The 23,800-nt window shown below is 32.4% G+C and overlaps 1 protein-coding gene across 1 annotated transcript in view; it reads left to right on the forward strand.

Moving 5' to 3' along the window:
• mon2 (Mon2 homolog, regulator of endosome-to-Golgi trafficking) overlaps positions 1-23,800 on the forward strand; it is a 261,987-nt gene that overhangs the window by 55,425 nt on the left and 182,762 nt on the right. Inside the window, exons 6-10 of the mRNA XM_085807699.1 lie at positions 1,499-1,630; positions 15,559-15,691; positions 15,780-15,886; positions 16,154-16,279; positions 20,615-20,812. Coding sequence (XP_085663825.1) covers positions 1,499-1,630; positions 15,559-15,691; positions 15,780-15,886; positions 16,154-16,279; positions 20,615-20,812 — 696 coding nt within the window. The remainder of the gene's footprint in view (positions 1-1,498; positions 1,631-15,558; positions 15,692-15,779; positions 15,887-16,153; positions 16,280-20,614; positions 20,813-23,800) is intronic.

Raw genomic sequence — 23,800 nt, forward strand, 5'->3', positions numbered from 1 at the left:
CTCTATATAATTAATAGGGAACCGAATGTATGGAATATGAGTTAATGTGAATTTATGAAATATTTGTTATTAATCTTTTCTTTCTTTTTTAAATCTGAAAAGCAATTTTATTATTAATACTTCACAATAAATTGAAAAATTAAACTTTTTGGAGGTGCAGCTATCTTTACTGCTATATGGATAATATTTCATCACATTGCTAATTGAAGATGTTACGTTTTTATGCTGATTATTTTATTAAATGGAGCTCACTGTCAACAGTACCCCCTGTCTTTTAGAGGATATTTGTTTAGAAGGTTTGTACACATATTTTTTAGCAGAGCTTTAAAAAGGTTTAACCTGAATTGCAAATGTTACATGCTATGTTAAGTGAGTAAGTAAATGATGATATTGAGTATAAATTAATGTCATGCAAAGTGTTAAACATTTTACAAGGTTAAGGAATAAACTTACCTAAAGCTTTTATTGTTATTTTATGTGGGGCACTGTGAATTGAATTTTAACAAATATTGCAGACAGTTTTGAGCAATAAATTATTAAATAGTAAAGTAATAAATTGGTATCACATGCAGTAATAAACTTTAAAAAAAATCAAGGAATGTAATTATATTTGAGCTTGCTTATGTGTTATACACCTGAAATATATAGTTCAGTACACACAGTCAAGCACTACAGTCTTTGCAGAACGTGTTTCACAGCAAATTATTTTGCCCATTAGAATCAAAATTATTGTAGCCTATGACATATTTATTGTCAGTCTTTTTATCAGCGGAAGGAGTGTAATTGGAGATGCAAGAATGAGTCAGTTTCAAAATATATATTTAATAATTAATAGATTTTACTTTAAGATGTAATATATTTTACAAATTCTTTTGATAATTTAAATGGAAATAATAAGTGTTATTGTTTCCATTCATTTTTCGCAGTTTTAAATATCTATATCTAATAAAAAAATGAAGAAAAAATATCTGCTTTTTCTGACAAGATCCTGTGATTTCATTATAAATAAGTTGTTGATTTATCCGAATTCATACTTTCAGTGCATTATTTTACTCCACTGAAAATTTTTTTTACTAGTTCAGAAGTATTTAATTTTTACTGTGAAATATCAGCAGTATGAACTATTAAAATGGGCATATTTTTATTACCATATGTCTTCCCATTTCAGTTTTCAGTTCTTTAGAAAGATCCTTCCTATTTAGTGTCAATGTTCTAAAAAATATATTCTATGGCTGTGTGTATTATTTTCTAGATTTGTAAAGTTTAATGTCAGTTATTTGAATTTTCTCAAATTGATGATGCTCCACACAAAAATCTTTAATTTGCCATTTTCTTCATTTCTAATATTGTTGCTTACTTGATGATGCAGTATTTGGCTAAAGTGTTTATGTACTGTTTGTTTAATTTATGTTAAAGTAGTGCAATTTAGATATATTTTACAGTGTTTACAAAAATTTCTTTTTTATTTCATTTTTTAAGATTTATCTTTGCGTTACAGATGGCTGCTAATAATATCATTACTTGTTTGTGGTCTTTAATGGAAAGTGGTACAGAGGAATTAAAGTTACTTCAAACTGTAACTCTTTTAGTTACTACAAATAATATTGTTCAAGGAGAGGCTCTTTCAAAGGTATGTTTGGATTTGTAATGATTGTAATTTAATTTACAATTGCATTTGAATTTAAATTAGTTATCTGTAACTAAATGTTAAAGCACCATTATTTGCAGGAAAATAATTGCTCATAAATAAATATTAACATCAATATCAGATAGTTTGAACTTAAAAAAACCTATCAAAAAGTGCTAATTCATAATATCAGTCTCATCTTTAAAGTATAGTAACAAAAAAGAAATACTTTTTGTAGATAAAACTGATATTACAGTGCAGCGATATGCAAAATAATAGTAGTACTGTAATTGTAAGAACAATTCAGAATGAAATTTTAAAGGTTTGTAATGTATAACCATCATGAAGGTATGTGCAGTTGCTCAAAGATATGTTAGATTGTATCTCGCATGAACTAAGTTTTATAAACAACAGTAATAAATAATCTCTTAATTTTTGTTTTACAGCTAAATTGTTAAGTTTGCAATACACGTTTGTGATGCTGTTAAAATGGATAATTTGAAAGTTAATGCATGTTACTGTAAACATGTTAAATCTCTTAAAAGGCAAACTTACTAATAAAAATGCAAATTATCTATGTGCATTTATTAAGATATTTCTAGCAACCTGTAGACCAGAGGATTCGAAACTGTTTTTTTAAATTTGTGATTTTTAATCATAAATAATGATCTGTGCTCCCATGATGAAACTTCTCCAAATAATATATTTAAGAAAGATTTTGTCTGTATCTGGCAAGTTATTGAAGTTTTTTTAAATCTTGAAATTTGGCAAAAAAGCAACCTTATTTTGGTGTAGATCATCGATAAAACTCATTTGATTTAGAGGATGATCAGGTGCAGATCTGTCTTTAGGAACAAAAACATTTTTGTGAAATTGGACGGACGATGATTGTTTTTAACCTGAAAGGAAAAGCAGTGCAAAGTGAGCATTTCCAACATGGAAAATTGTATTAAAATAGGAAAAACTAAGATATTAGAATTTTGAAAGCATTAGGAAGAACTGAATGCCTTTAAAATTTCAGGGGATAAATTTTTACGAATGTGAAAAGAATGATATTAATATTTATTTAACTTTTGTTTTATACCTATTACATATTATTTAATTTTTATAATTATGTATTGCTTCATAGCTTGCATTAGCAGATTCTCTTGCACAAGTAATGAATATCAGCAATGTAATCTGCCATTGAGGCACTTCCTTTTTATGTGTTCTTATCTTTCAAACCAAGTTTTATAATATTGGAAGCATGCCTTCAGTACACACACACACATATATGTGGGGAAAGGCAACGACCATAGTTGATAACACACATTTATTACTATTTACAAATATAGATTACATTAGGATTACAATTAATGAAAATGGTATACGAGCGATCGAGCGACGTCTGCTCCCCTTGCCAGCTAATCCTCATCTTCCTCCGAAGGCGGGAAACACATGCTGATGCAATGCATACGTCACACAGTAGGGGATTAGGGAATATCATGACATAACATTTCCCACATTCGGCCATCATGACCGGACAGGCGACCTCGCCTGAAGCAACATAGTATATCATCAAATTAAAAAAAAAAATTATAATATAGTAATATAGGTATGAAAAAATAATCCGTAGATACAAAGCTAAGTATACTTACACAAATGAAGCAAAAAAATAGATTAAACACACCACAGCAGTTAACTAAAAATAAAAAGAACATTAGTATGACAAAATGAATTAAAAAGTTGATATGAGGAAAAAAAATTATTAGAAAGTTCTCAGGTGTCATCTGTCCAAACACAGGAGGACCTATAATGCTGACAGTTGTATAAAAATCAAGTGATACGTTCAATATTGTTGGACCAGGGTTTCACGTATTCAGCACAAGTAGATGTTTTGGATGGTCCGTCGAAAAATGCACACTTTTCCACATCATATGTGTCATTTTGTTTGAGCCTGGTGACTCCGAGAAATTTCTGTTTGAGTTTTAGACCGGGGCCAAACTGAGTTCGTTTGATAGCCACGAGGTCATGAAGTTGAAATTTTTGTGCCTGTTTTCGTCACAAATTATAAGTACGGCGATTTTCGTCTTGCACTTTAGAGATTTGCTGTTTTGCGTCCTTACAGAGATCGTCACGTTGCTGAATGAATGCAGATTTGATCTCCTCGTCGATTAGAGCAGCGATGTTTATGTCGTTTTGCAATTTCATTTTAGTCCCAAAGAGAAGTTCAAAGGGAGTAGAATTGATGCTATGTAGAAAAGTTGAATTAATAATTTGTTGCACGGCGGGAACATGGCGGTACCATTGCTCAGAGTTGGTTATGGAGAGTTTAGAAAGGACGGCAATAATAATGGAGTTCAAACGCTCAACTTGACCGTTCTATCGTGGGAAGCCAGCTGTAATAAGAACCTGCTTTATTCTCTGTGTGTCACAATAGTTTGCAAATGCAGTGGATTTGAATGCAGGGCCTCGATCAGAGATAATCCGTGAAGGATTTCCGAAGACTGATCTTTGAGATTCCAGCCGACTGATAACTTCATCTGTGTCTGTAGACTTTGTCGGATAAAGCCACACGAATTTAGTAAACGAGTCTATAACTGCCAAAATATGTTTGTATTTCTTTGATGTGGTGGCAGGGGGACCTAGGTGGTCGATATGGTACATGTGCAAGGGTGCGTCGTCTTTGTCAATGGGGTGCAGAAGTCCGTCTTGTTTGCCATGCTTTCGATTATTGAGGATGCATGGGATGCAGTTATGGATACACCGCTGAATTTTTTCTTTCAGATTTGGGATAAAATATTCGTTGTTTAAAAGTTCTTGAGTGCGGATTACGGCGAAGTGGCCTCGTTCGTGAGCTGTTTTAATGACATTTGCCTGCATATCTTCAGGCACCACAAGTAAGTCAATGCCATTGACGTTTTTGTACAGGAGATTGTTCTTAACGAGAAAGTTATCATATGAAGGCGTTGTTTGAAGGAGTGCTTTAATAGTCGTAATATGCTCGTCGGTTTTTTGTGCTTTGCGAAATTGGAGAAGGACACTGTCTTGGATAGTCATGCAACATGGACTGCGACTGAGGGCATCCACGTGAGCCATTTTTGAGCCGGTACGGTGCTCAATTTCGTAGTCAAAATCTTGGAGATATAAAACCCATCGAGCTATTCTCGAATTGAGTTCCTTTTTATTTAAAGTTTGTACAAAAGCGTTGCAGTCAGTGATAATTTTAAAATGTGAACCAAGGATGTAAATACGGAACTTTTTTAAAGCTTCAACGATTGCAAGGACTTCGAGTTCATAACTGGTGTATTTATGTTCATTGTCCGATGTTTTCTTTGACATGTAGTAGACAGGGTGAAAGCTGTTATCGTTCATTGATTTTTGTAGTAGGACTGCCCCCAAGCCATCAATGGATGCGTCGGTATGAATTTCAATAGGACTCTTTTGATTAAAAATACTTAAAACTGGTTGTTGAGAAAGCAAATATTTTAATCTGTGAAATGCAGCTTTCTGATCAGCATGAAATTGAAAGGGGATGTCCTTACGAAGGAGATCACTAAGGGGTTTTGCAATGCTAGAATATGAGGGGATGAATTTCCTAAAATATCCCGTGAGACCGAGAAAGCATTGGACGTCTTTCGTACTCTTAAGTTCGGGGTAGTTAATTACAGATTTTGTTTTCGAAGGGGAAGGAAAATGTTTACCACCTTCAACGATATGTCCAAGAAATTCGATTTTTTTGTGAAGAAATTGACATTTACGAAAATTAACTTCTAGACCATATTCACTAGCAACTTTGAGTACTTGATTGAGACGATGAATGGCCTCATTTTCATTTTTGGCGGAAATAACTACATCGTCCATGTAGGGTAAAACATAACCTTTGACAATTAAATTACAAAAAACATAATTTATAAAGCGCTGGAATACTGAAGGGCAATTTGAAAGACCAAATGGCATTCGAAGAAACTGGAATTGTCCGTTGTGAGTTACAAAAGCTGTATATGGTTTACTTTCGTCCGCTACTGGCACATGAAAAAATCCATTACGTAGGTCAAGAGTACTTAAAATTTGGGCGTCTTGCAGTTTATCCAAAATGTCATCAATAAGAGGAAGAGGAAAATGATCCTTAATTAAAAGTCGATTAAGTTTCCTATAATCGATGCAAACACAGGGTGTACCATCTTTTTTACGCACCACGAAAACTTGACTGACATATGGAGATGAACAAGGTTCAATAATTTTAAGTTTCAACCATTCATTTATTTGTTTGTCAACAATTTCCCGTTCAACAAGTGGAAGGCGTCTAGGAGGGTGAAAAATCGGTTTATCATCGGATAGAGTGATATTAAGTTTAATATCTGTCGTCTTTGTTTTATTTGGGACATAAGAATTTAGCAAACGTTCTGCCGCAGCACGAGTTTCTTTGGAAACATTTGAACCAATATCAAAAGCTGGAACATCGTCATTTATTGCAAAAATGAAAGATTCAGGAGCAGTTTCAAAGCATTGCTCGGGAGGTTTTGAAAAATATATACCGTCTGGTGTAACAGTTAATTTAGCATTTGTAATTACGTCACATCCTACAATAAGAGAAAATTGCATAGAATGATTTGGAACAACTCTAATATTAGCCGGAAAGTCCTGATTATCAATGTTGATAATGGTTTGAAAACAGCCAATAATAGGAATTTTCGAGAATCCGAAGCCAGTTAACACTCCAGAATTATTTGAAAGTGGTGGGGAACCAAGTTGAATCCATGTGTTTTCGTTCAGTAATGTGACCTCACTTCCAGTGTCAATTAATCCAGAAACTGTGCTATTGAGTATAACGACAGTTTTACACATATTACCGTGAGAGGTTTGTACTGTATTTACTTCGGCAGGTGGAGTGGAAGTCTCATTTGATGTAGTAGGGCGGCAATCCATAGATTTATGTCCAAAACGACAACAAGTTAGACACTTTGGGCCAAGAGAACGATTAGGACAGGACCGTGAGAGGTGTCCGACCTCATTGCAGTTAAAACAAGTTTGTGGTTTAGTTTTAGATGGACCAGTATTATTAAATTTCGTGTCGTGTTGTTGGTCTGAATTTTTTCGTTCAGTACCACGTCTGGGGCCATTATTCGTATTTTTAAAATTTGATGGATGAGAGATATTTGTATGTCTAGTCGTAACTACAGATTCATAAGTGCGTACCTTTTCCTTGAATTCAGAATATGATTTTGCACCGTAGAGAATAATTTTATCGGATGGGGTACCTAGTATTCCTTGAATGGTATACTGAATGACAGAAGCCTCGTCACCACGATTCGCAATTTCGCGCATTGCGATAAAATATTGCAAAGAGCTTTCATTCGAGCGCATTTTTCTTCTTTCGAGTTGTTTATGAATTTCAATAGACGTAATTTTATCAGAGAACTCATTAAGTAATACTGTTTTAAACATGTCGTATGAATTGAGATTCTGTTGTGAAAACAAAAAAGTTTTAGCAGTACCCACAACAAGTCGTTTCACAAAAACTAATTTTTGCTGGTCGGTAAGATTTGGAAATAATTGGAAATTATCCTCTATATCGTTGAAAAAAGCACGGACTGAATAGGAATCATTGCCTGAAAAGTTTCTGCAAGTGTTTGAAAGATCGCTCAAAATAAACCATAAATCATGACTCATCTCGCGAATCTCGGTGTTTGCCATCATATAAACACCGGAGCGACTCGAATTCAAATTTATTACTTCCGCGTCAGAAGAAACAACACGATTTGGGCTTGGCACCGTGGAGGGAGGGGAAGGGGGAACAGAAGAACTTAGACCTACAGGCGTCGGTGCAATGTCGGTGTTTGAAATTGAATGATCGTCATCGGATAAAAAACTAACATCTAGGGAATTGTGAAAATCCGTCAGATTAGTGAGCGCATGAAAAATTTTTTCACATAAAACATCTTTATTAGTGGAAGCTTCCAAATGCAATAAATTCGCCACTGATATAAAATCTGATAAAGAGAAATCTTTTAATAGAAGTTCTTTATGTTTTGCCAAATCGAAACCGTCCGGGAACCCGGCAAAATTTCGCATTCGCTTTCGCGAAGAATGATCAAAATCGGAATATCCGAGCACGGTATTAAATAATTTAATAACTCGTGTTGTGCCATATTTAAGAGAATTCGCTATCAATGGCATATCACCTAATTTTAGGGCCATAGTTCTTTAAACAGTAAAATAGGACAATATGAATATGAAATAGGGTATGTATGAATGAGAATTAAACAGTATAAACACAGCTTAAAATCGTAATACTAATAAATTATGAATGAATTAGGGAAAAATGGGCCTACCTAACGTCGGGGCAGTCCTTATAATCCAATATATATCTTGGCCAATCCAATGTAATCCAAAATCGAATTTCGATTTAACGTCCAAAATCAGAAAAACGGACAAGTAGCATGTAACATCATTCACATATGTCGTCCAGCTTGAAGAATATTAAATCGTCATAAAGGCACGTCTTCATTCACATACGTCGTCTGGCTTGAAGAAGAATATTAAATCGTCATAAAGGCACGTCTTGCCTTTGTTAGCTTTCTGAACGTCAGTGATTGCTGGTGTCTAGGGTTCGATTATAACGCATGCGCAAAAGGCACGGTCGAGCCCCCAAAATGTGGGGAAAGGCAACGACCATAGTTGATAACACACATTTATTATTATTTACAAATATAGATTACATTAGGATTACAATTAATGAAAATTGTATACGAGCGATCGAGCGACGTCTGCTCCACTTGCCAGCTAATCCTCGTCTTCCTCCGAAGGTGGGAAACACATGCTGACGCAATGCATACGTCACACAGTAGGGGATTAGGGAATATCATGACATAACATTTCCCACATATATATATATATTATTCCCTGTATCATTGCCAGTGACTCTCCTACTGCAAGCTTCTTGATGAAGTATGCTTGTGAAGTGGAAACTTTCTGATTTTCCTGAAATTTCTTCATTCTTGGATTGATGTCCAATATGCCTCTTAATTTTTGCCTCAACATTAGTGGGTTCTCTACTCTGTCATAGCCATATCCTAGAAACATGTTGGCTGATGCATCACATTTTCATATTGATAGCCACTATAATACCATATTTAAGGTCTTTCCCTTTCCCTAAAAGAGGTGAAAATTCAGGTAAAAATTTCTGAAGAACTCTTGTAGCACGCTTTCTCGGAAGAACTCCCGTCGTATCTTAAATAATGCTTCTTTCCCATAGCTCTGAGAAAGAGAGTGAAAATTAAATTGATGTATAGTTTGAAAATTCTATTTTATAAGAGGTGAAGGTTATGTATACCGAAACCACTCATTCATCTTCCTTATCCCGTACAGTTTTGTATCAGACAATCATTTCCATATGGAGGTATATTATTTTAAGCTTTTTGTCAATGATACACTGCACATAGTTAATTAAATACCTGTAAGAGTTATTTTTTAAAGTTCTGATGCCTCTAATTTTAGAGGCTCATTTTTCAATTAACTTTTATTGTCCAGTTATTCATGTATTAATTAGCATGGGTAGTTAGAAGTTCAGTATGCACAGTATTGCATGTATAAATAAAACTAATTATCTAACTGGTTGTTGAAAAACATTGAATTTTAAAATTGTCTTGTACCATTCAGTAATTTGTACACCCTCCTAGTAGTTGCAAAGTCATTTAAAAAACATTTGGTCCCAACCATGTTGAGTTATAAAGTTATTGAATATCAAATACTCCTTGTTTTGTATTCTGTCTTTGGAACTCCTTATTGAATAAAATAGCTTCTGCATGCACCTAAAAAAGTTTTTTGTGGTTGTTTTTAGTTTTTTTAATAAAACTTGTGTTCAGCCAGGTGTGCAGAAACTTGCATTGAGGGTTTCACTTCATTAATGAGTTGTTGCTCCAAACCATGCTTCATACCTGAGGTCTGGGAATAGGGTTGTGGAACTAATAAATATCATACAACTAATCTGCTATTTTCTACTAGTAATATTTAATGCTGCTTTTCTTTGGTAGTAAGCATTAAGTGTAAACTTGCCATCTGTGTGGGATTTTCCATAAATGAATTTGAATAATGCTTCAGGTCCTTTCAATGAAATAAAGGCAGTATTTTTCTACTAAATTTTTCTCAGCTTTACTTTCTTTTAAAATGTTTATTATGTAAGTTTTCATGTGTCAAATGAAAATGCTTTTCTACAAAAGATAGCTTGAAAGTATGAAGGATTTAAAGAAATATGCAGAAATGTTGGAATTTTTTATAGCAGTGAATTTCTTTTCTTGGTCCAGTTCTGTGTTTGTATCAGTATGGCCATATTCTGTTCAACATGAGCACATATATAGTCTGTCCAGAAAGTCTGTGGACAAAGTACATAAAAACCTAATGGGTTTTTTTCAGATATATTAACATGATCATCGCCTACCTGCCGCCAAGTGGTAAAGTTGCTGAATTCTGGTATTCAACCTGGTTTCATCTTTGCCATAATCAGATAAAACAATCAAGGTGTTCACTTTTGAATATGTAGTTTCCATTGCTGGAAGCAGTGCAGCATGTCTGTTGCTGATAGGTCTTATAACTGCTTTGTTTATCACTTTGGTCTTAATATTTTTTGTGTCTAAATAATGTCTCTGAAAATTTAAAAAAAAAAAAAAAAAAAAAAAAAAATTGTGAGTATATAAGTCACAAGAGGACAGATCAAAGGAATTGGTAGAATATTTGGTTTCACTGATATTTGAGCTCACTAAAGTTGCACTCAGTCTCACAGGCATCTCAAAATGTTAATGCTGTAAACTGCATTTGACGACTGCTTTTCTGGAATGAATTCTGAACACTTAATTCCACAAATATCAGAAAAATTAATCACCATGGTCATGATTTTTTTTCTGCATCATCTAAGTTCTTATGTTCATGGTTCTCTTTTCAATTTCTACTCTTTGATTAATTAAGACACATCTACTCTTTGCTTTGTGACTTCAATCTGAAAATGCATTAGCAAACCCAAGACTCGTCGTTTTTAATTGCTTAATCAAGGAAATTCTTGAACATTCAAGACAGCATTTCATCCATTTCACTCTTCAGCAGTTGGTTTGAGACACTATTCTTAACACACATTTTCCTCATTCCCACTTTCTGTACTAAAGTCATATGAAATAATTGAATATACAGTGATAGACCTAAGTGAAAGCATGCTTGGCATATTTTCAGAAAATGGGGGAAAAATGGTTTAAGTTCATTATTTTTATCAAAATATATATTTATAGAATCTATAATGTTTCAAAGATAACTACAAAATGTTTAGCTAAAATTCAAATAAATAAACTTACAAAAATAAATTGATCTCTTCAACCATCAAAATGAAGAATAAAAGTGAAAGCACACTGTTGCGTTTTATGCAAATTAAATTCAAATCGGAGTTATATAAGACAGTTAATTGTTGTTCTTTATCTGCAGTAGTACTCTAATTTTGAATATTTCTGCTTATTTTGATGAAAGTTTTTAATGGTTAGTGTGTGGACACTACAATTGAAGAAAGAAAAATAATTATACATTTAATATAATCAGAATAAATCACTGAAAGAAGTTCTTGAAATAGTGAATAAGAGTCATTACACAGTAAAGAACTGTGATTAAAAAATTTAAAAATGTCTGGTAGGATAGCAAATGCACTAAGAAGTAGCCATTAAAAACATAAGAAAGAAACAAAACAAAACAAAACAAAAAAAATCTGACTTGTAGAAAAGCGAGAAAAGTTGTCAGTATTGGTAAAGTGAATCCAAAAATTTCTTCAAGTTGTTTTGCAACTACAATGAAAGAAGACTAACAAAATAATTCATCCAAAAAATATCTGCAGAATTCTTCATTGAGCTGATTATAACTCTTCAGTAGCCAGAAGAAAACCATATAACAGCAAAACTTTTAACAAAAAGAAAAGGCTTGCTCTTCCACGGGTGCATTTCAATAAAGGTAGTGAATTTTGGTCAAATATATTGCTTTCTGATGAAAGTAAAGTCTCATTAATTTGTTGCACTGGAAGAAATTTAACTTGAAGACAACCAAAACCTGAGCTATGAGAAAAACTGAGCAACAGTAAAACATGGGAGAAATATGTGATGGGATGGGACTGCATGTTGGGTGCAGACATTTGCATTCTTATCTTAAGTTCATTGATGGCACAATGGACTAGCATGCCTATTTGAATATCTTGACAAATAATCTTCAACGAAGCACCCATAAGCTTTGTTTATGTAACTTCTACTTCCAACAGGACAATGATCCCACATATATGACACATACCTGTCTGCCTGTGGTTGCTCTATCATATGCCTTACACTTTCATTTATTCACACCAATCCTTTCACTTAAATCTCTAGAACATTATGGAGAGAACTTGACATCACAGTAAGGAAACACAATATACTGAATGTGGGCTATTTGAAAAGGCTTCTCCAATAAGAATGGAGCAAAATTTCTTTTGAAAGAATGCAAATATTGGTGAAGTCTATGCCCAATAGGCTCAGGGCTGCTACCAAAAACAGAGTATTCACCATAAAGTACTGACTACACTTATTCTGATATTTTCATCACTGTGCTTTCATTTTTTCCCTTCATTATGATGGACTGAAATATTCTTTTTATTTTTTGTAACTTTATTAATTAGAATTTTGATTTAGATTTTGTTATTTTTATAGCATTCTAAAGATTATGTAAATAACGTTTATTTTAATGGAAATAATGAATTTTACGATTTGTACCTTCATTTTTTGAGAAAATGTGAAGTGTACGTTTGACTTATGTCCATCATTCAGTCTCTTCAGTGATAATTCTAATAGTTACTTCTTGATTGTGATATATATAAAACATGTGTGTTTTCATTGATGATCACAACCAAAGATCATCATGGTGTCTTTTCATGACTGATGTTTTCTTGCCCATTTTATGCATTTGAATAATGCTGATTGTTGAATTGTATACTCTCCATATATCTGCTTCATCATTTTATAAATATTGGTTCTGTTCTGAAGTATTCAAGGTAACTTGTTAGACCAGTAAAGCATATGCAGCAGAAAATGGTTTTATGAAAAAAGTCATTATTCACATTTTGTTTGCAGAAAGTAGTAAACTAGTATGTACTGGAGTTAACCGTTTACTTTTGGCATCATTATGATGTTGCCAGGTGGGAAGAAATAATATTAGTCTATGAACTTTCTGGGCAGACTATGTATTTCTCATGAGGTTCATCCACAATTTTGGCATGTAACATTTCATCTGCGATTGAGATCAGAAATCTACTGCTACAATTGTATGTTCTTTGACAAAGTGTTACTTGGCATTCTGTGCTTGAAAATGAATAGCAGAGTTGTAGAACATAATAGGGCTGTCTGTGATTTAATAGGGCTTTTGTTTAGCTTTGTGGACGTATTACTGACATGTATATTTTCATATGTGTTGCATTACAAATCAGTAGGTGTCTTTCTGTGGTCATCATACTAATTTTGGATTGACTGAACACTTGTTATTTTGATGTTACAGTTTTAATGACAAATAATGTAATTTTATTTGCCATTTTATTAAATTATATAATTTTATAATATCTACATTGTGTTACTGTCTGAATTTCATTTACCATTATGGCAATTTGTTCTGAGGAGCTTACAGCAACCACACTGTTATATAGAGTTTGATGATGACATTTTTAGTATCTTCATTGCACAGAAGTTATGTAAATGGTAATGACATTAAAATGTCAATGGTCTGAACAAGATCATGAGGTAGCTTTGAAAATTTAAGCTAATCTTCTCAACAAAATTAAATGGCAAAATTATTTTTATGAGCTTAATGAGCAATTTATTTATGTCAGCTTAAAAATAGCAAATTTTAAAATACCGTAATTTCCGGAAGAAAGGCCGCATCAGCGTAAACGCCGCACTCGAGAAAAATGGCGGGGAAAAAAATTAAAATTACACAGAAACGCCGCAATAGATTAAATTGCGCGTGACATCGTCGTGGGCCGTATAGATGCAAAAACTCAACCTAAGTCCTGATATATGACATACCAGTTAAGAAAAATGCATGAAATGAAACCATAACTCAAAAATAAATTAAAGGTAAGAAATGTATAGCTTCTGTGCCGTTTAGAGACATTTTCAAAAATTTTCCGCTCCCTTCTTACTTAAAAACTATCCAACAAGTACTTGTACCCAAACTGATGGGATCTGTATTTGGCAGAATGCCAAGAAAAATCCATTCATGCTGAAGGGGAAATACGTCAGAGTTCGTTATTGCGAGGCAGGTGGAGTCATACCCGCCTTTGAAAAAAATTGCAGAAAAGGCAGGGGTGGGGAGAGGATGGGTCCTGGAAGATTCATTGAATGGCAGAGGAGAGAGACTATTCAAACTGATGAGAATGTTGATTTGAAAGGGGGAAGAATGTTATTGTTCTGAGATCTCGTTTAGGGTGAATAAGGCATGTAGGTCCGTTCAAGGGAAAGAATGTGAACAAAATAACGTTCGCAAAAAGCAACTGAGTGGTCATTTGTGTGGGAACAGCACCAGTCTATGCACAATGACAAGGCCATCCAAACTATGTACAATGACCATCATAGGAAATATTTTATTTTTAGTGCACCTAAACACCGCATGGGTAGAAACGCCGCACCCGCTGAAAATTTAAGATTTAAACACGTAAACGCCGCAGTGTTTCTTCCGGAAATTATGGTATGTTGTATATTATTAAATTTTTTAACTTCCTTTTTTTATAAATATATGATTTTAACCTTCTCGCTGCGTAATTATTTTTATCAAAATAGGTTCAAAAATTGCATAATGTTTTAATTACATATTTCAAATCTGCATATATTTTAGTGTTAAAATATACAAAAAGGTTTTGTAAAAGAGTATTTTTTTTTAGTATAGAATTAGATCATAAATAAAAGGTTGTCGGAAAATTTAAACTGAAGAATAATCATATAAAAGAAAAGTTTTGAAAATTAATCTTGGTTAAATTATGATTTATTTTATAAAATATAATTATAAAACATAACTATGAATATACTATGAATATATGTTATACTAATGAAAATACGCAAAATATTTATAAAACATTTATTAGAAATGAAGTGCAATATGATACACTTCGGAACCTCGAATAAGATGTTTCTCTCCTTAAATAGTTTTTAAATTTAAATTCAAGGCATTTTATCTCGCCGTCTTTGCACCGTTTCTTTGAGAATTTTTTTGCCAGTTTCAGTTTTTTTTTAGAAACAAACAGCACAATGTCTACGAGTTTCTTGATGGAATTGGGGGGATATATATCTAGCAAAATGTCAAGCAGTTAGTCTCATGTGATTGACATTTGAACAACAGACATCTTTGAGCTTTGAAAAGAGCGCACAAAATAGTGTAAAGTGTGTTTGTATATTTTGCAGAAATATGGACAACTAATGCCATCTGTTAACCCAGATCTGAATAAATAATTAAACATCACAGAAAAGCAGAAATGAAACCATGAGGGGGAAAAGAGTGGGTTGCACAGTTAAATAAACAAAAAGTATGCATCCCCGCAAAAATCGCGGGTTGCGCAAATTTTGCTGCTTCTACATTGCCCGTGGAAATCGTGGGATACGCAGCAAGAGGGTTAATGAAAATTATGCTTCTTAAAAATATGTATCACTCTGTATTGTATTCCTATCATTTAAAAAAATTAAGTATAAACATTAAAAATCTCAATATATATTAAATCAACTGCAAGCGTAGTTCTGCTTACAGTACAAAGAACAACTGATTGGGATCATTGGTATTCTAGATTTGAGTGTCTAGAAATCAGTTAGCTGTGGTTCTGTTGGATTCAATACAGTTTAAGAGGATTAAATGCTATTTTCATTTTCTTTGTGTATCATCTGATAAACATGGAATTTATGGAATGTAATTTATTGCAGGCTATTGTGCTGTGCTTTAGGCTTCATTTTACTAAAAACAGTACTACTAATAATACTGCTTCTGCTACCGTAAGGCAGCTGGTTTCGGCTGTATTTGAAAGAATTGCACTTGAAGATTTTTGTCCTTCTGATGGTCAGTATGATACTAAATTTTCTTTTTTAAAAGTTTTAAAATTTCTTTCTGTATAAATGTTAAATATTTGAAATATTTTCTGTGGCAGAATCTACTAATCTGTCTAATGTAAATTTGGAGGAATTAAAAGGTGGGAGCCGGATACCACCAAAGTCCTTACCTTCTCATGCGGCTGATGGTTTTATGCTATTTCAGGTATTTTTATATGCATTAGTTTAAATTCTTGCATGCTTTTAAGTGTGTTATTTCTTTTAGAGAGGAATGTTGAATGTTGAAATGTAATTAAAATGACAATTCTTATAAGCGTGTTTATATTGTCCACTGTCCTTTTTTATTGGCTGAATTAATGCTTTTTCAAACAGAGTTGTTCAGTTTGTATTAAATAGATTTCATGAAACTATATTTTCATTTTCCTGTTCTTTGCTTAAAAATGTTTTTATTTATTTATTTTTTATTTTTAAGGATTTAGTTCAGTTAGTTAATGCCGATCAACCATTTTGGTTAATTGGTCTTACAGAGATGACGAGAACGTTTGGTTTGGAACTACTTGAGTCTATTTTGTCATCCTTTCCTGATGTTTTTTTCAAGGTAAGCATGCAGTGAATATTTTGTGTCTCAATGCACACCAGCAAATGTAAGATCTAAAATTGAGTTAGTTATTAGCAATTTTTACTGGAGGACCAGCACAAGTTCTATTTTATGTAAGATTAGCAGTTATTTTTGCACACCTAGCATCTCATCAAATTGTGTAATGAAATATGACTTCACGGATATCACCTTTGTCATATTTAATTCATCTTGCATTTTACAAATTGGCAGAGAAGAGATGGTTTTATTAAATATGAGTAAGCATTTTCACACACAGCTTTCTTTTCTCTTATGGAGGTACATGAAAATTCCACCAAGGAATGGTAATGAAAAGAATGCCTTTTTGTGTATTCTAGTCAACTGCAGCATCAGCTCAAGGATTACTAGTGAATAGTGTTGTGATATTCTCTTAAGATTCTAATTCACTTATAAGAATGGTAAAGGTTAAGTCATCATTCATGTGAAGAACAAAAAGTGATGTGAGCATGTGTGGTGAGTTTGGATTATAGTTACTATCTATGAAGGAAGTAAATGTGACCTTTTTAATAATTTTCAATGTAAATTGTGTATGATGAAACTATTCACTGAGCATATAAATCTATATCTAATTTTAACACTTTCACTGCCTGTCATGTGAGGTTGTATTGATGTTAATGCTGTGTCATATATTGTACCCATATGTTGACTTACTTATTATAAGAAATATAATTTAAAAGAGGAAATAAAAGATTGTTATGGGTACCACAATGATTACTAAGCCTTTAAGCATAGAATTTTATAACTGTGTGCCAACGCGTGATCGTCACTAGAGATAAATGCTACATTATGCACTGGCGCATAGCATTTAAAAGTAAATCAAAATAAGTAACAATGCATTATTATGGTGTGAAACTGTATCACAAACAAATACATATATTACAAATTAATTTATTACAAAATAGTTAAAATGATATTATTGCAATCTATACATTTCAGAATCTTATTCATGTATGAACTCCGTACTAGCATATATATTCAAAACATATTGCTGATGTAACTTGAAAATCAACAATAAGACATTGATTTTCCTATGCCAGTGTGTGACTGGCACCTGAGACGTCATCCCGGATTGGCGTTTGAGCAATAATGCCAGTCACATGCCAGTATGTGATGGGCAGCAAATGTGTTAAATTAGTAAAAAGTAAAAATTTACATGTAGAACATTATTCTTTAATAATTGCAGGGAAATATTTTGCCATCGGGTTTTTATGTACGTTTCAATGATGTATGGAAATTTGTGTAGGTCAAAGAAGCCAATGTCACCAAATAATAAAAGCGAGACACAATGTACTTGTATATTATCTGAGCCATTAGTTGAAAAGGTGCTAGAAATAAAATAGAAATATTGATATGACTGATATCAAAAGAAGGTACTGCAAGACTGTTCTGTAAAGGTTGTAGCTGGTGTGGCCATGTATATAGATAAACTGTAATATATAATAGGCAAATTAAAAATTTGTCAATGTCAGGTCAACTTTATACTATTACAAGAAAAAGAACAAGTAGCCTGAAATTTTAATAGATGAAAATTTACAAATATATTGGACCAGGAATGTTTTAATAAAAATATGTTGCAAAAAGTGTAATGCAAGAGTGTTTAGAAATTATGTGCTGGTGGATCCTACAGTCTACATGGAAATCTTTCATGAGTTTATGTAGCTTTTGTATTAAAAGGTATTCTTTTCTGGCTGTTTTCAGCAGGATTGTATCAGTGTCAACGTAATTGAAATTATTTCAATAATCAAAAACTGGATGATTTTCCAGAGGTTTTGGCTGCTAAGTTCACCTTTATTTACTGCTGAGAGAGGTTTTGGCTGCCAAGTTCACCTTACCTTAACTCACCTCATCTTACTGCATGCAGAGTTGCCAACTCTCCCGATTTAGGCGGGAGACGCCCGATTTTCGACCGCTCTTCCGCCAACCCGATTTACAATATATTTCTCCTGACTTTTTCTTATTCTTAAAATTTCTCATGATTTTTATGGAACTTGGCTTAATACTTTGTTATATGAACAAAAAAAAAAAAAAAAAAAAAGTGATTTTGGACGTCTGAAAGCAATTGAATTTTCTCTAGATTATATCTAAAACAAAACCTTCTGAATTAGATAACTTTTGCTTTGTCAGTGAGAGCATATACGTATCCAGAAACGTTGTTCTCCAGTTCTCCAATGGGCATCGTGCTCCACTGCGTGTCACCTGGCATATATTAACCAATGATGACAAAGCAAGCTGTTATTTGGATGTTCTTTAGTTATTTCGGTCATTTTGTCCTGAGTTGTGTGAGTACACGTGCCTTCGGAAAAAGTTTTAGAAATTATCATCTTTTGTTATGTCTGCAAGAAAGGTGAAATACTTGTGTACGTTTCAAAAATCGTACACAGTTGACTTTCCTTCCATTATTTCCTCAAGGAAATGTAATAAATTTGCGATGTGTACCGCCTGTCATTGCGATTTTTCGTTTTCGCATGGTGGAAGGGCAGATGTTCTCAAACGTGTGTACACAAAAACACAAGGACAACATGAGTTGTTTTGAAAAAAAAAACATAAAATTAAATTTTTCTTCGTAAACAAAGGACCAAAAAGTTATTAATGCAGAATGTCTCTGCCTTTTTACTGGAGCACAACCTGCCACTGAATGCATCGGATAACGCTGCAGCTTTATTTAGAAAAGTGTTTCCCAATAGTGAAACCGCTAAGAAGTACTCAAGTGCAAGAACCAAAACAGGTGCAATTGTTAAAGAAAGGGATTTGAAAAATAAATCTTCAGTTATTGATTGCACTAAAACAGCTCCGTTCTGCCTCTCTACGGATGGAAGCAATAATACCGATTCAAAACTGTATCTAATTGTTGTTTCTTTTTTTAATCCAGAGTCTTCAGAAAATGAGTGCAGTTTACTTTCTGTCCCCACTTTAGAAGGACATTTGACAGGCTTTACTATAGCACAGCTAATTATTAAAACTTTAAAAGAAAATGTAGTCCCTCTGGATAATTGCTTAGCACATGGTGCCGATAATGCACCAGTATTGGTAGGGTTGAAGACTGGTGGTTCAGGCATCTTAAGAAAGGAAAATTCAGATTTGCAGATTATGAGGTGCACCTGTCACCTCTTAAATTTAGCAGCTGAAAAAGGGGCAGCTTCTTTACCAATAAATGTGGATGAACACATTGTTGATATTTACTAATCATCTTGAAAGGAGTTCTAAAAGGAAGGAAAAATTGAAACATTTCCAACAGCAGTTTACAATTAGAAAACTTGGATGAAGTTATAAAATCAGCTAGGATTAACACCCAGTGGAGTTTAATTGGAAAACTGAAAGATGCTGATAGAATTTTGAAATATAGTGAACTGTCTAGAATTATGTTGGCCATCTTGACAGTTCCCCATAGTAATGCAGAGTGTGAGAGCATTTTCAGTGTTGTTGCAAAAACGAGGACTAAATTTAGATCTAAAATTAGTGATGACACATTAGAAAAACTTTATTAGCGAAAGCAGGCCTACGGGGAAATTGCTATGAACAAAATTATGAAGTTTCTTTCTTAAAGAAAGCAAAATCTGCCACTGTTTATAGCATTTGTACGAAAAATGATTATTATTATTATTATTATTATTTTTTGTTTTCTTAAATGATGCAAGTAATAAAAATGTTTTTTATGTGTAAGGTATTTTTGTGTTGCTTGCATTTAAGAATTAGTTACTATTTAAAGTTAATTCATTATTAAAAACTATATTTTCATCATTTAAAAAGTCTTTTTAACATTGTGAAAAATCTCCCGATTTCTTAAAAAAATCTCTTGATTTTTGAGTGTCATAGGTTGGCAAGTATGTGCATGCATAATTTCTCTGCAACATTCTGATTATAGCATGAGGGAGGAGTTTAAATAATGCCAGTTTTTTTCTGATTGATGTACAAAAAGCATTAACTGTGAAGTCACTTTAAATTCATATTCAAAGTCATATTGAATTACACAGAATTAGTAAGTTCTCTGTTAACCTTGTTGAAAAATTTAACATTTTTTTCAAATGCAGTTATCGTTCTAATATTCATTGTCTATCATCGGTATACTTACAGTTTTCTTTTCCTGTTTCCCATTTGTCATTTTAATGTATTCCTTTTCAGGTAATTTCTTAAAACACGATTTTCAAGTCTTTTTGTTTCTCTGAAAGCTTTTTATGAGTTTATTCCTCTTACTTTCAGCTAATATTTTAATATAATGCTAGACATGATCTTTTTTGTGCATTTCACATGTTAATGAGTTATATTTTAGCATATTTTAAATTACTTTTTTTTCCCCAGCATGTTGAGTTCAATTTTCTACTGAAGGAAAGAGTCTGTCCTCTGATCATTAAATTATTTTCACCAAATATCAAATATCGCCAAGGCGTGCAGAATGTTGGGCAAACTACGACTACATCTGATAAACCATATTTTCCCATATCTATGCGCTTACTACGCATTGTATCTATATTGATACAGAGCTATTACAAGATGTTAGTAAGTATGAACAATATCTTTCTTTTAGAATTTTGTTATATTGAGAATTTTTTTGAGCATGTAAATAATCTTATTTATTTTAGTGTAAGAAATCTTAAAATTCTAACTGACCTTTGTAGCAGGTACTAATCATCAGATTTTTATAAAAGACATGCATAAATTTACGATTCAATTTTTAATTAATCAAAATAAATGGCATTTTTAAAAGAATTGCAGCAAAGCAAATTAAAGCAGTTTATTTAATTGGAGGTATGCCTTTTTGGAATACTGTCTAAGATAAATTTACATGTGCTTGCTTTCCTCATGACAAGAATGATGAAAACCTCATACAGCTATCCCTTTCAATCTGTTAGCCACTGGGTGATTGGTAAGGCTTTGCAGGCTGTGTAAATGTATTTTCTGTAAATGTGCCTGTTGCAAGATCAATGGGTCAAGTTCTTATAAGACTCTTGAATGGCATGGCTTTTCATCTGAAAAACCTGAAATTCTTTTTTTTTTTTTTTTAAAGTTATAGTATAAGTATAAGTTTAGCTGCAGTTAACCTTTTCACTAAGCTTTGGATTCAAGTGAATGATATTAAAATACCATGCTATGTTATCTTGTTATGTAAGATTAATACCATAAATTGTAATATGATGCATAATGTTGTTTTATGCTGAAATTTTGTCAGTCTTAATTTTTTTTCTTTTTCTGTGATCGTACTTGCTTTGGGTATGTTGATTGCTAGTAATTGTGAATTAATTTGTTGGAAAACCCCCCAACAAAACAAAACAAAACAAAGCCAAAAACATTTTTGAAATTCACAAGCAGATCAAGCTGTTGTGCTCATTAGTGTTTGCTAAAAATAGAAAATTTTAAGTGAGGTTTCTATAATTATTGATAATCTGATTTGGTTGAAGAGTATTTTTTTAAAAGAGGACAGCTTGAAGTTTGAAGGATGTTTGGAAATGTTAAGAGATGGTTTGACACTATATTCAGCTCAAATGTAAGTAAGGGTGGAATTTGCAGTTAATTTACTGCAAATTCCACCCTTACTTACATTACTTTTTTTAAAGAAAAAAGTATTAAAGTTATTAATTACTTTTTTAAAGAAAAAAAGGATCACTGTTTGTTGTTTAAAACATGATTAGCTGAAGCAGATAATTTACAAGTAAATTACAAGGAGTGTAGCTTGTCAGAATAAAACCAGCAAGTCTCTTCTGAAAATTAATATGTGTTTAATTAAGATTTTCACAATTAAATTTAGGCTAATGCTACTTATTACTGCTAATAAAATTAATTACTTATTGAAACTTTTAGATTGAGAATGATAATATGTGATACAATTATTACATATAAATTTATATATATATATATACATTATGAAAATTTTCTGTACATATTAAAAGTTCTGTAGCAAAAGTTGGAGTTTTAGTGGTTTCATCATTTTAATTTCCTTTCTGTTTGATTGTCAAGAATTTTGCAATTTAGTTCTGGAAGGAATATTTTACAACACAAAAATATATATATATATATTTTAGTTCAAATTGAAGTTTTTCAGGATAAAAATTTAATAATAATGCCAAAAATATTAGGAACTAAAATTTTGGAATTTTCATGTCCGAGTATTTTATTGAAGTAATACTTTTATTTTGGATGAAGAATGAAATAGCTTTGTAATAATGTATACGAAATAATGCATAATAATTATAATAATGTATATGTAGAATAATTCCGCGATAATTTATATGTATAATAGTTTTGTAATAATATACTATATGTGTAATAATTTCAAACTCTAAATTGTTTTGGGGGCAAAAAAAAAGTAGCTATCGTACACAACCCTTCTTTCCAAAGAAGACATAAGTTATAGTTTACTGCTAAATCTGTATAGAACATTGAAGAAATTAAAAAAAAAAAAAAAAAAAAAAAAAAAAAAAAAAAATTGTGATTATAAAAGCCAAATCTTTCTGACAAAATTTGGTAGCATTTTTAAATTTTGGGAGATGAAACAAAGCTTTGTCGAAAGCATTTGCATTTTTAGTGTCTCTTTATATTTTTTAATATAAAGTATTTCAAAATGAGTATAATTGTTTGCAGTATTTTTTGTGATATGTTACATTTGTTAATTTCATTTCTTTTTTGAAAACACTTTTTCAGTGTTTCACTTAATCTGCAATCTGAAGTTTTAATTAAAGTTATCTAACTTTATGCTTTATTAAAATTAAAGATTTCATATTAGTTACTCATATGCATTTATAGGAGAGAATGTTATTGCCACAGGTGAATTTACATTTCATACATAAATTCCATTTATTTCTAAACTGGTACTTTTATTCATGTCAGTAAATGTAACTTGTAAAACAGATTGTTGCTTTGATCACTTCTTCATTGTATCACATTGGTGCAGTTAATTTAATCTGTGATCAGTGTATCAATTGTTACATGTTGTGTGCTGTGCTGGAATTATAACTTTAGTTTGAGGCATCTTTCTATAAAAAGATAAGTTTTAGATCATTTGCAGCTAAAGATGCGAGGGCTAACTGCCTAAAGAGGCTATCACTTCTAGGGACGCGTGCGGCTATCCGGGACAATTCCGAGAAACGAGATTCTAGTAGCACTCCTTTAAGCGGGAGGCTTCTGAAAAATGTTTCGTCTAGCTAGGAGGATCATGTCCTGGCTTAGAGCAACATTTTAAAACTTTTCTGAAAATGTTCCGGCTGGAGACATGTTCCTCGAACGTTCAACCAATCAGACGAAAGTTCTGCTTCTGAAGAATCACGGGTAACTTTCAATATGGCGATGGCTCTCACTGTGAAGTCGTGGACGGTGGAAATAGAGGCCAATTTAATTATTGCTGTTTTGTTGTAATAATATAAACTGCCTGAATCATTTTAAAAATGTTTATATATTCATTAAATATATAATCGTGGAAATTTCAGAGTTGACAGTATTTTACGACGTTCTTGCATTTCGGATTTGTTTACAAATTGTTCGTCGCCAAAAGTT

The sequence above is a fragment of the Stegodyphus dumicola genome, chromosome X1 (assembly GCF_044657685.1).
Source record: "Stegodyphus dumicola isolate Sdum_Otavi_A_Nest chromosome X1, ASM4465768v1".
In the NCBI taxonomy this organism is placed as follows: domain Eukaryota; kingdom Metazoa; phylum Arthropoda; class Arachnida; order Araneae; family Eresidae; genus Stegodyphus; species Stegodyphus dumicola.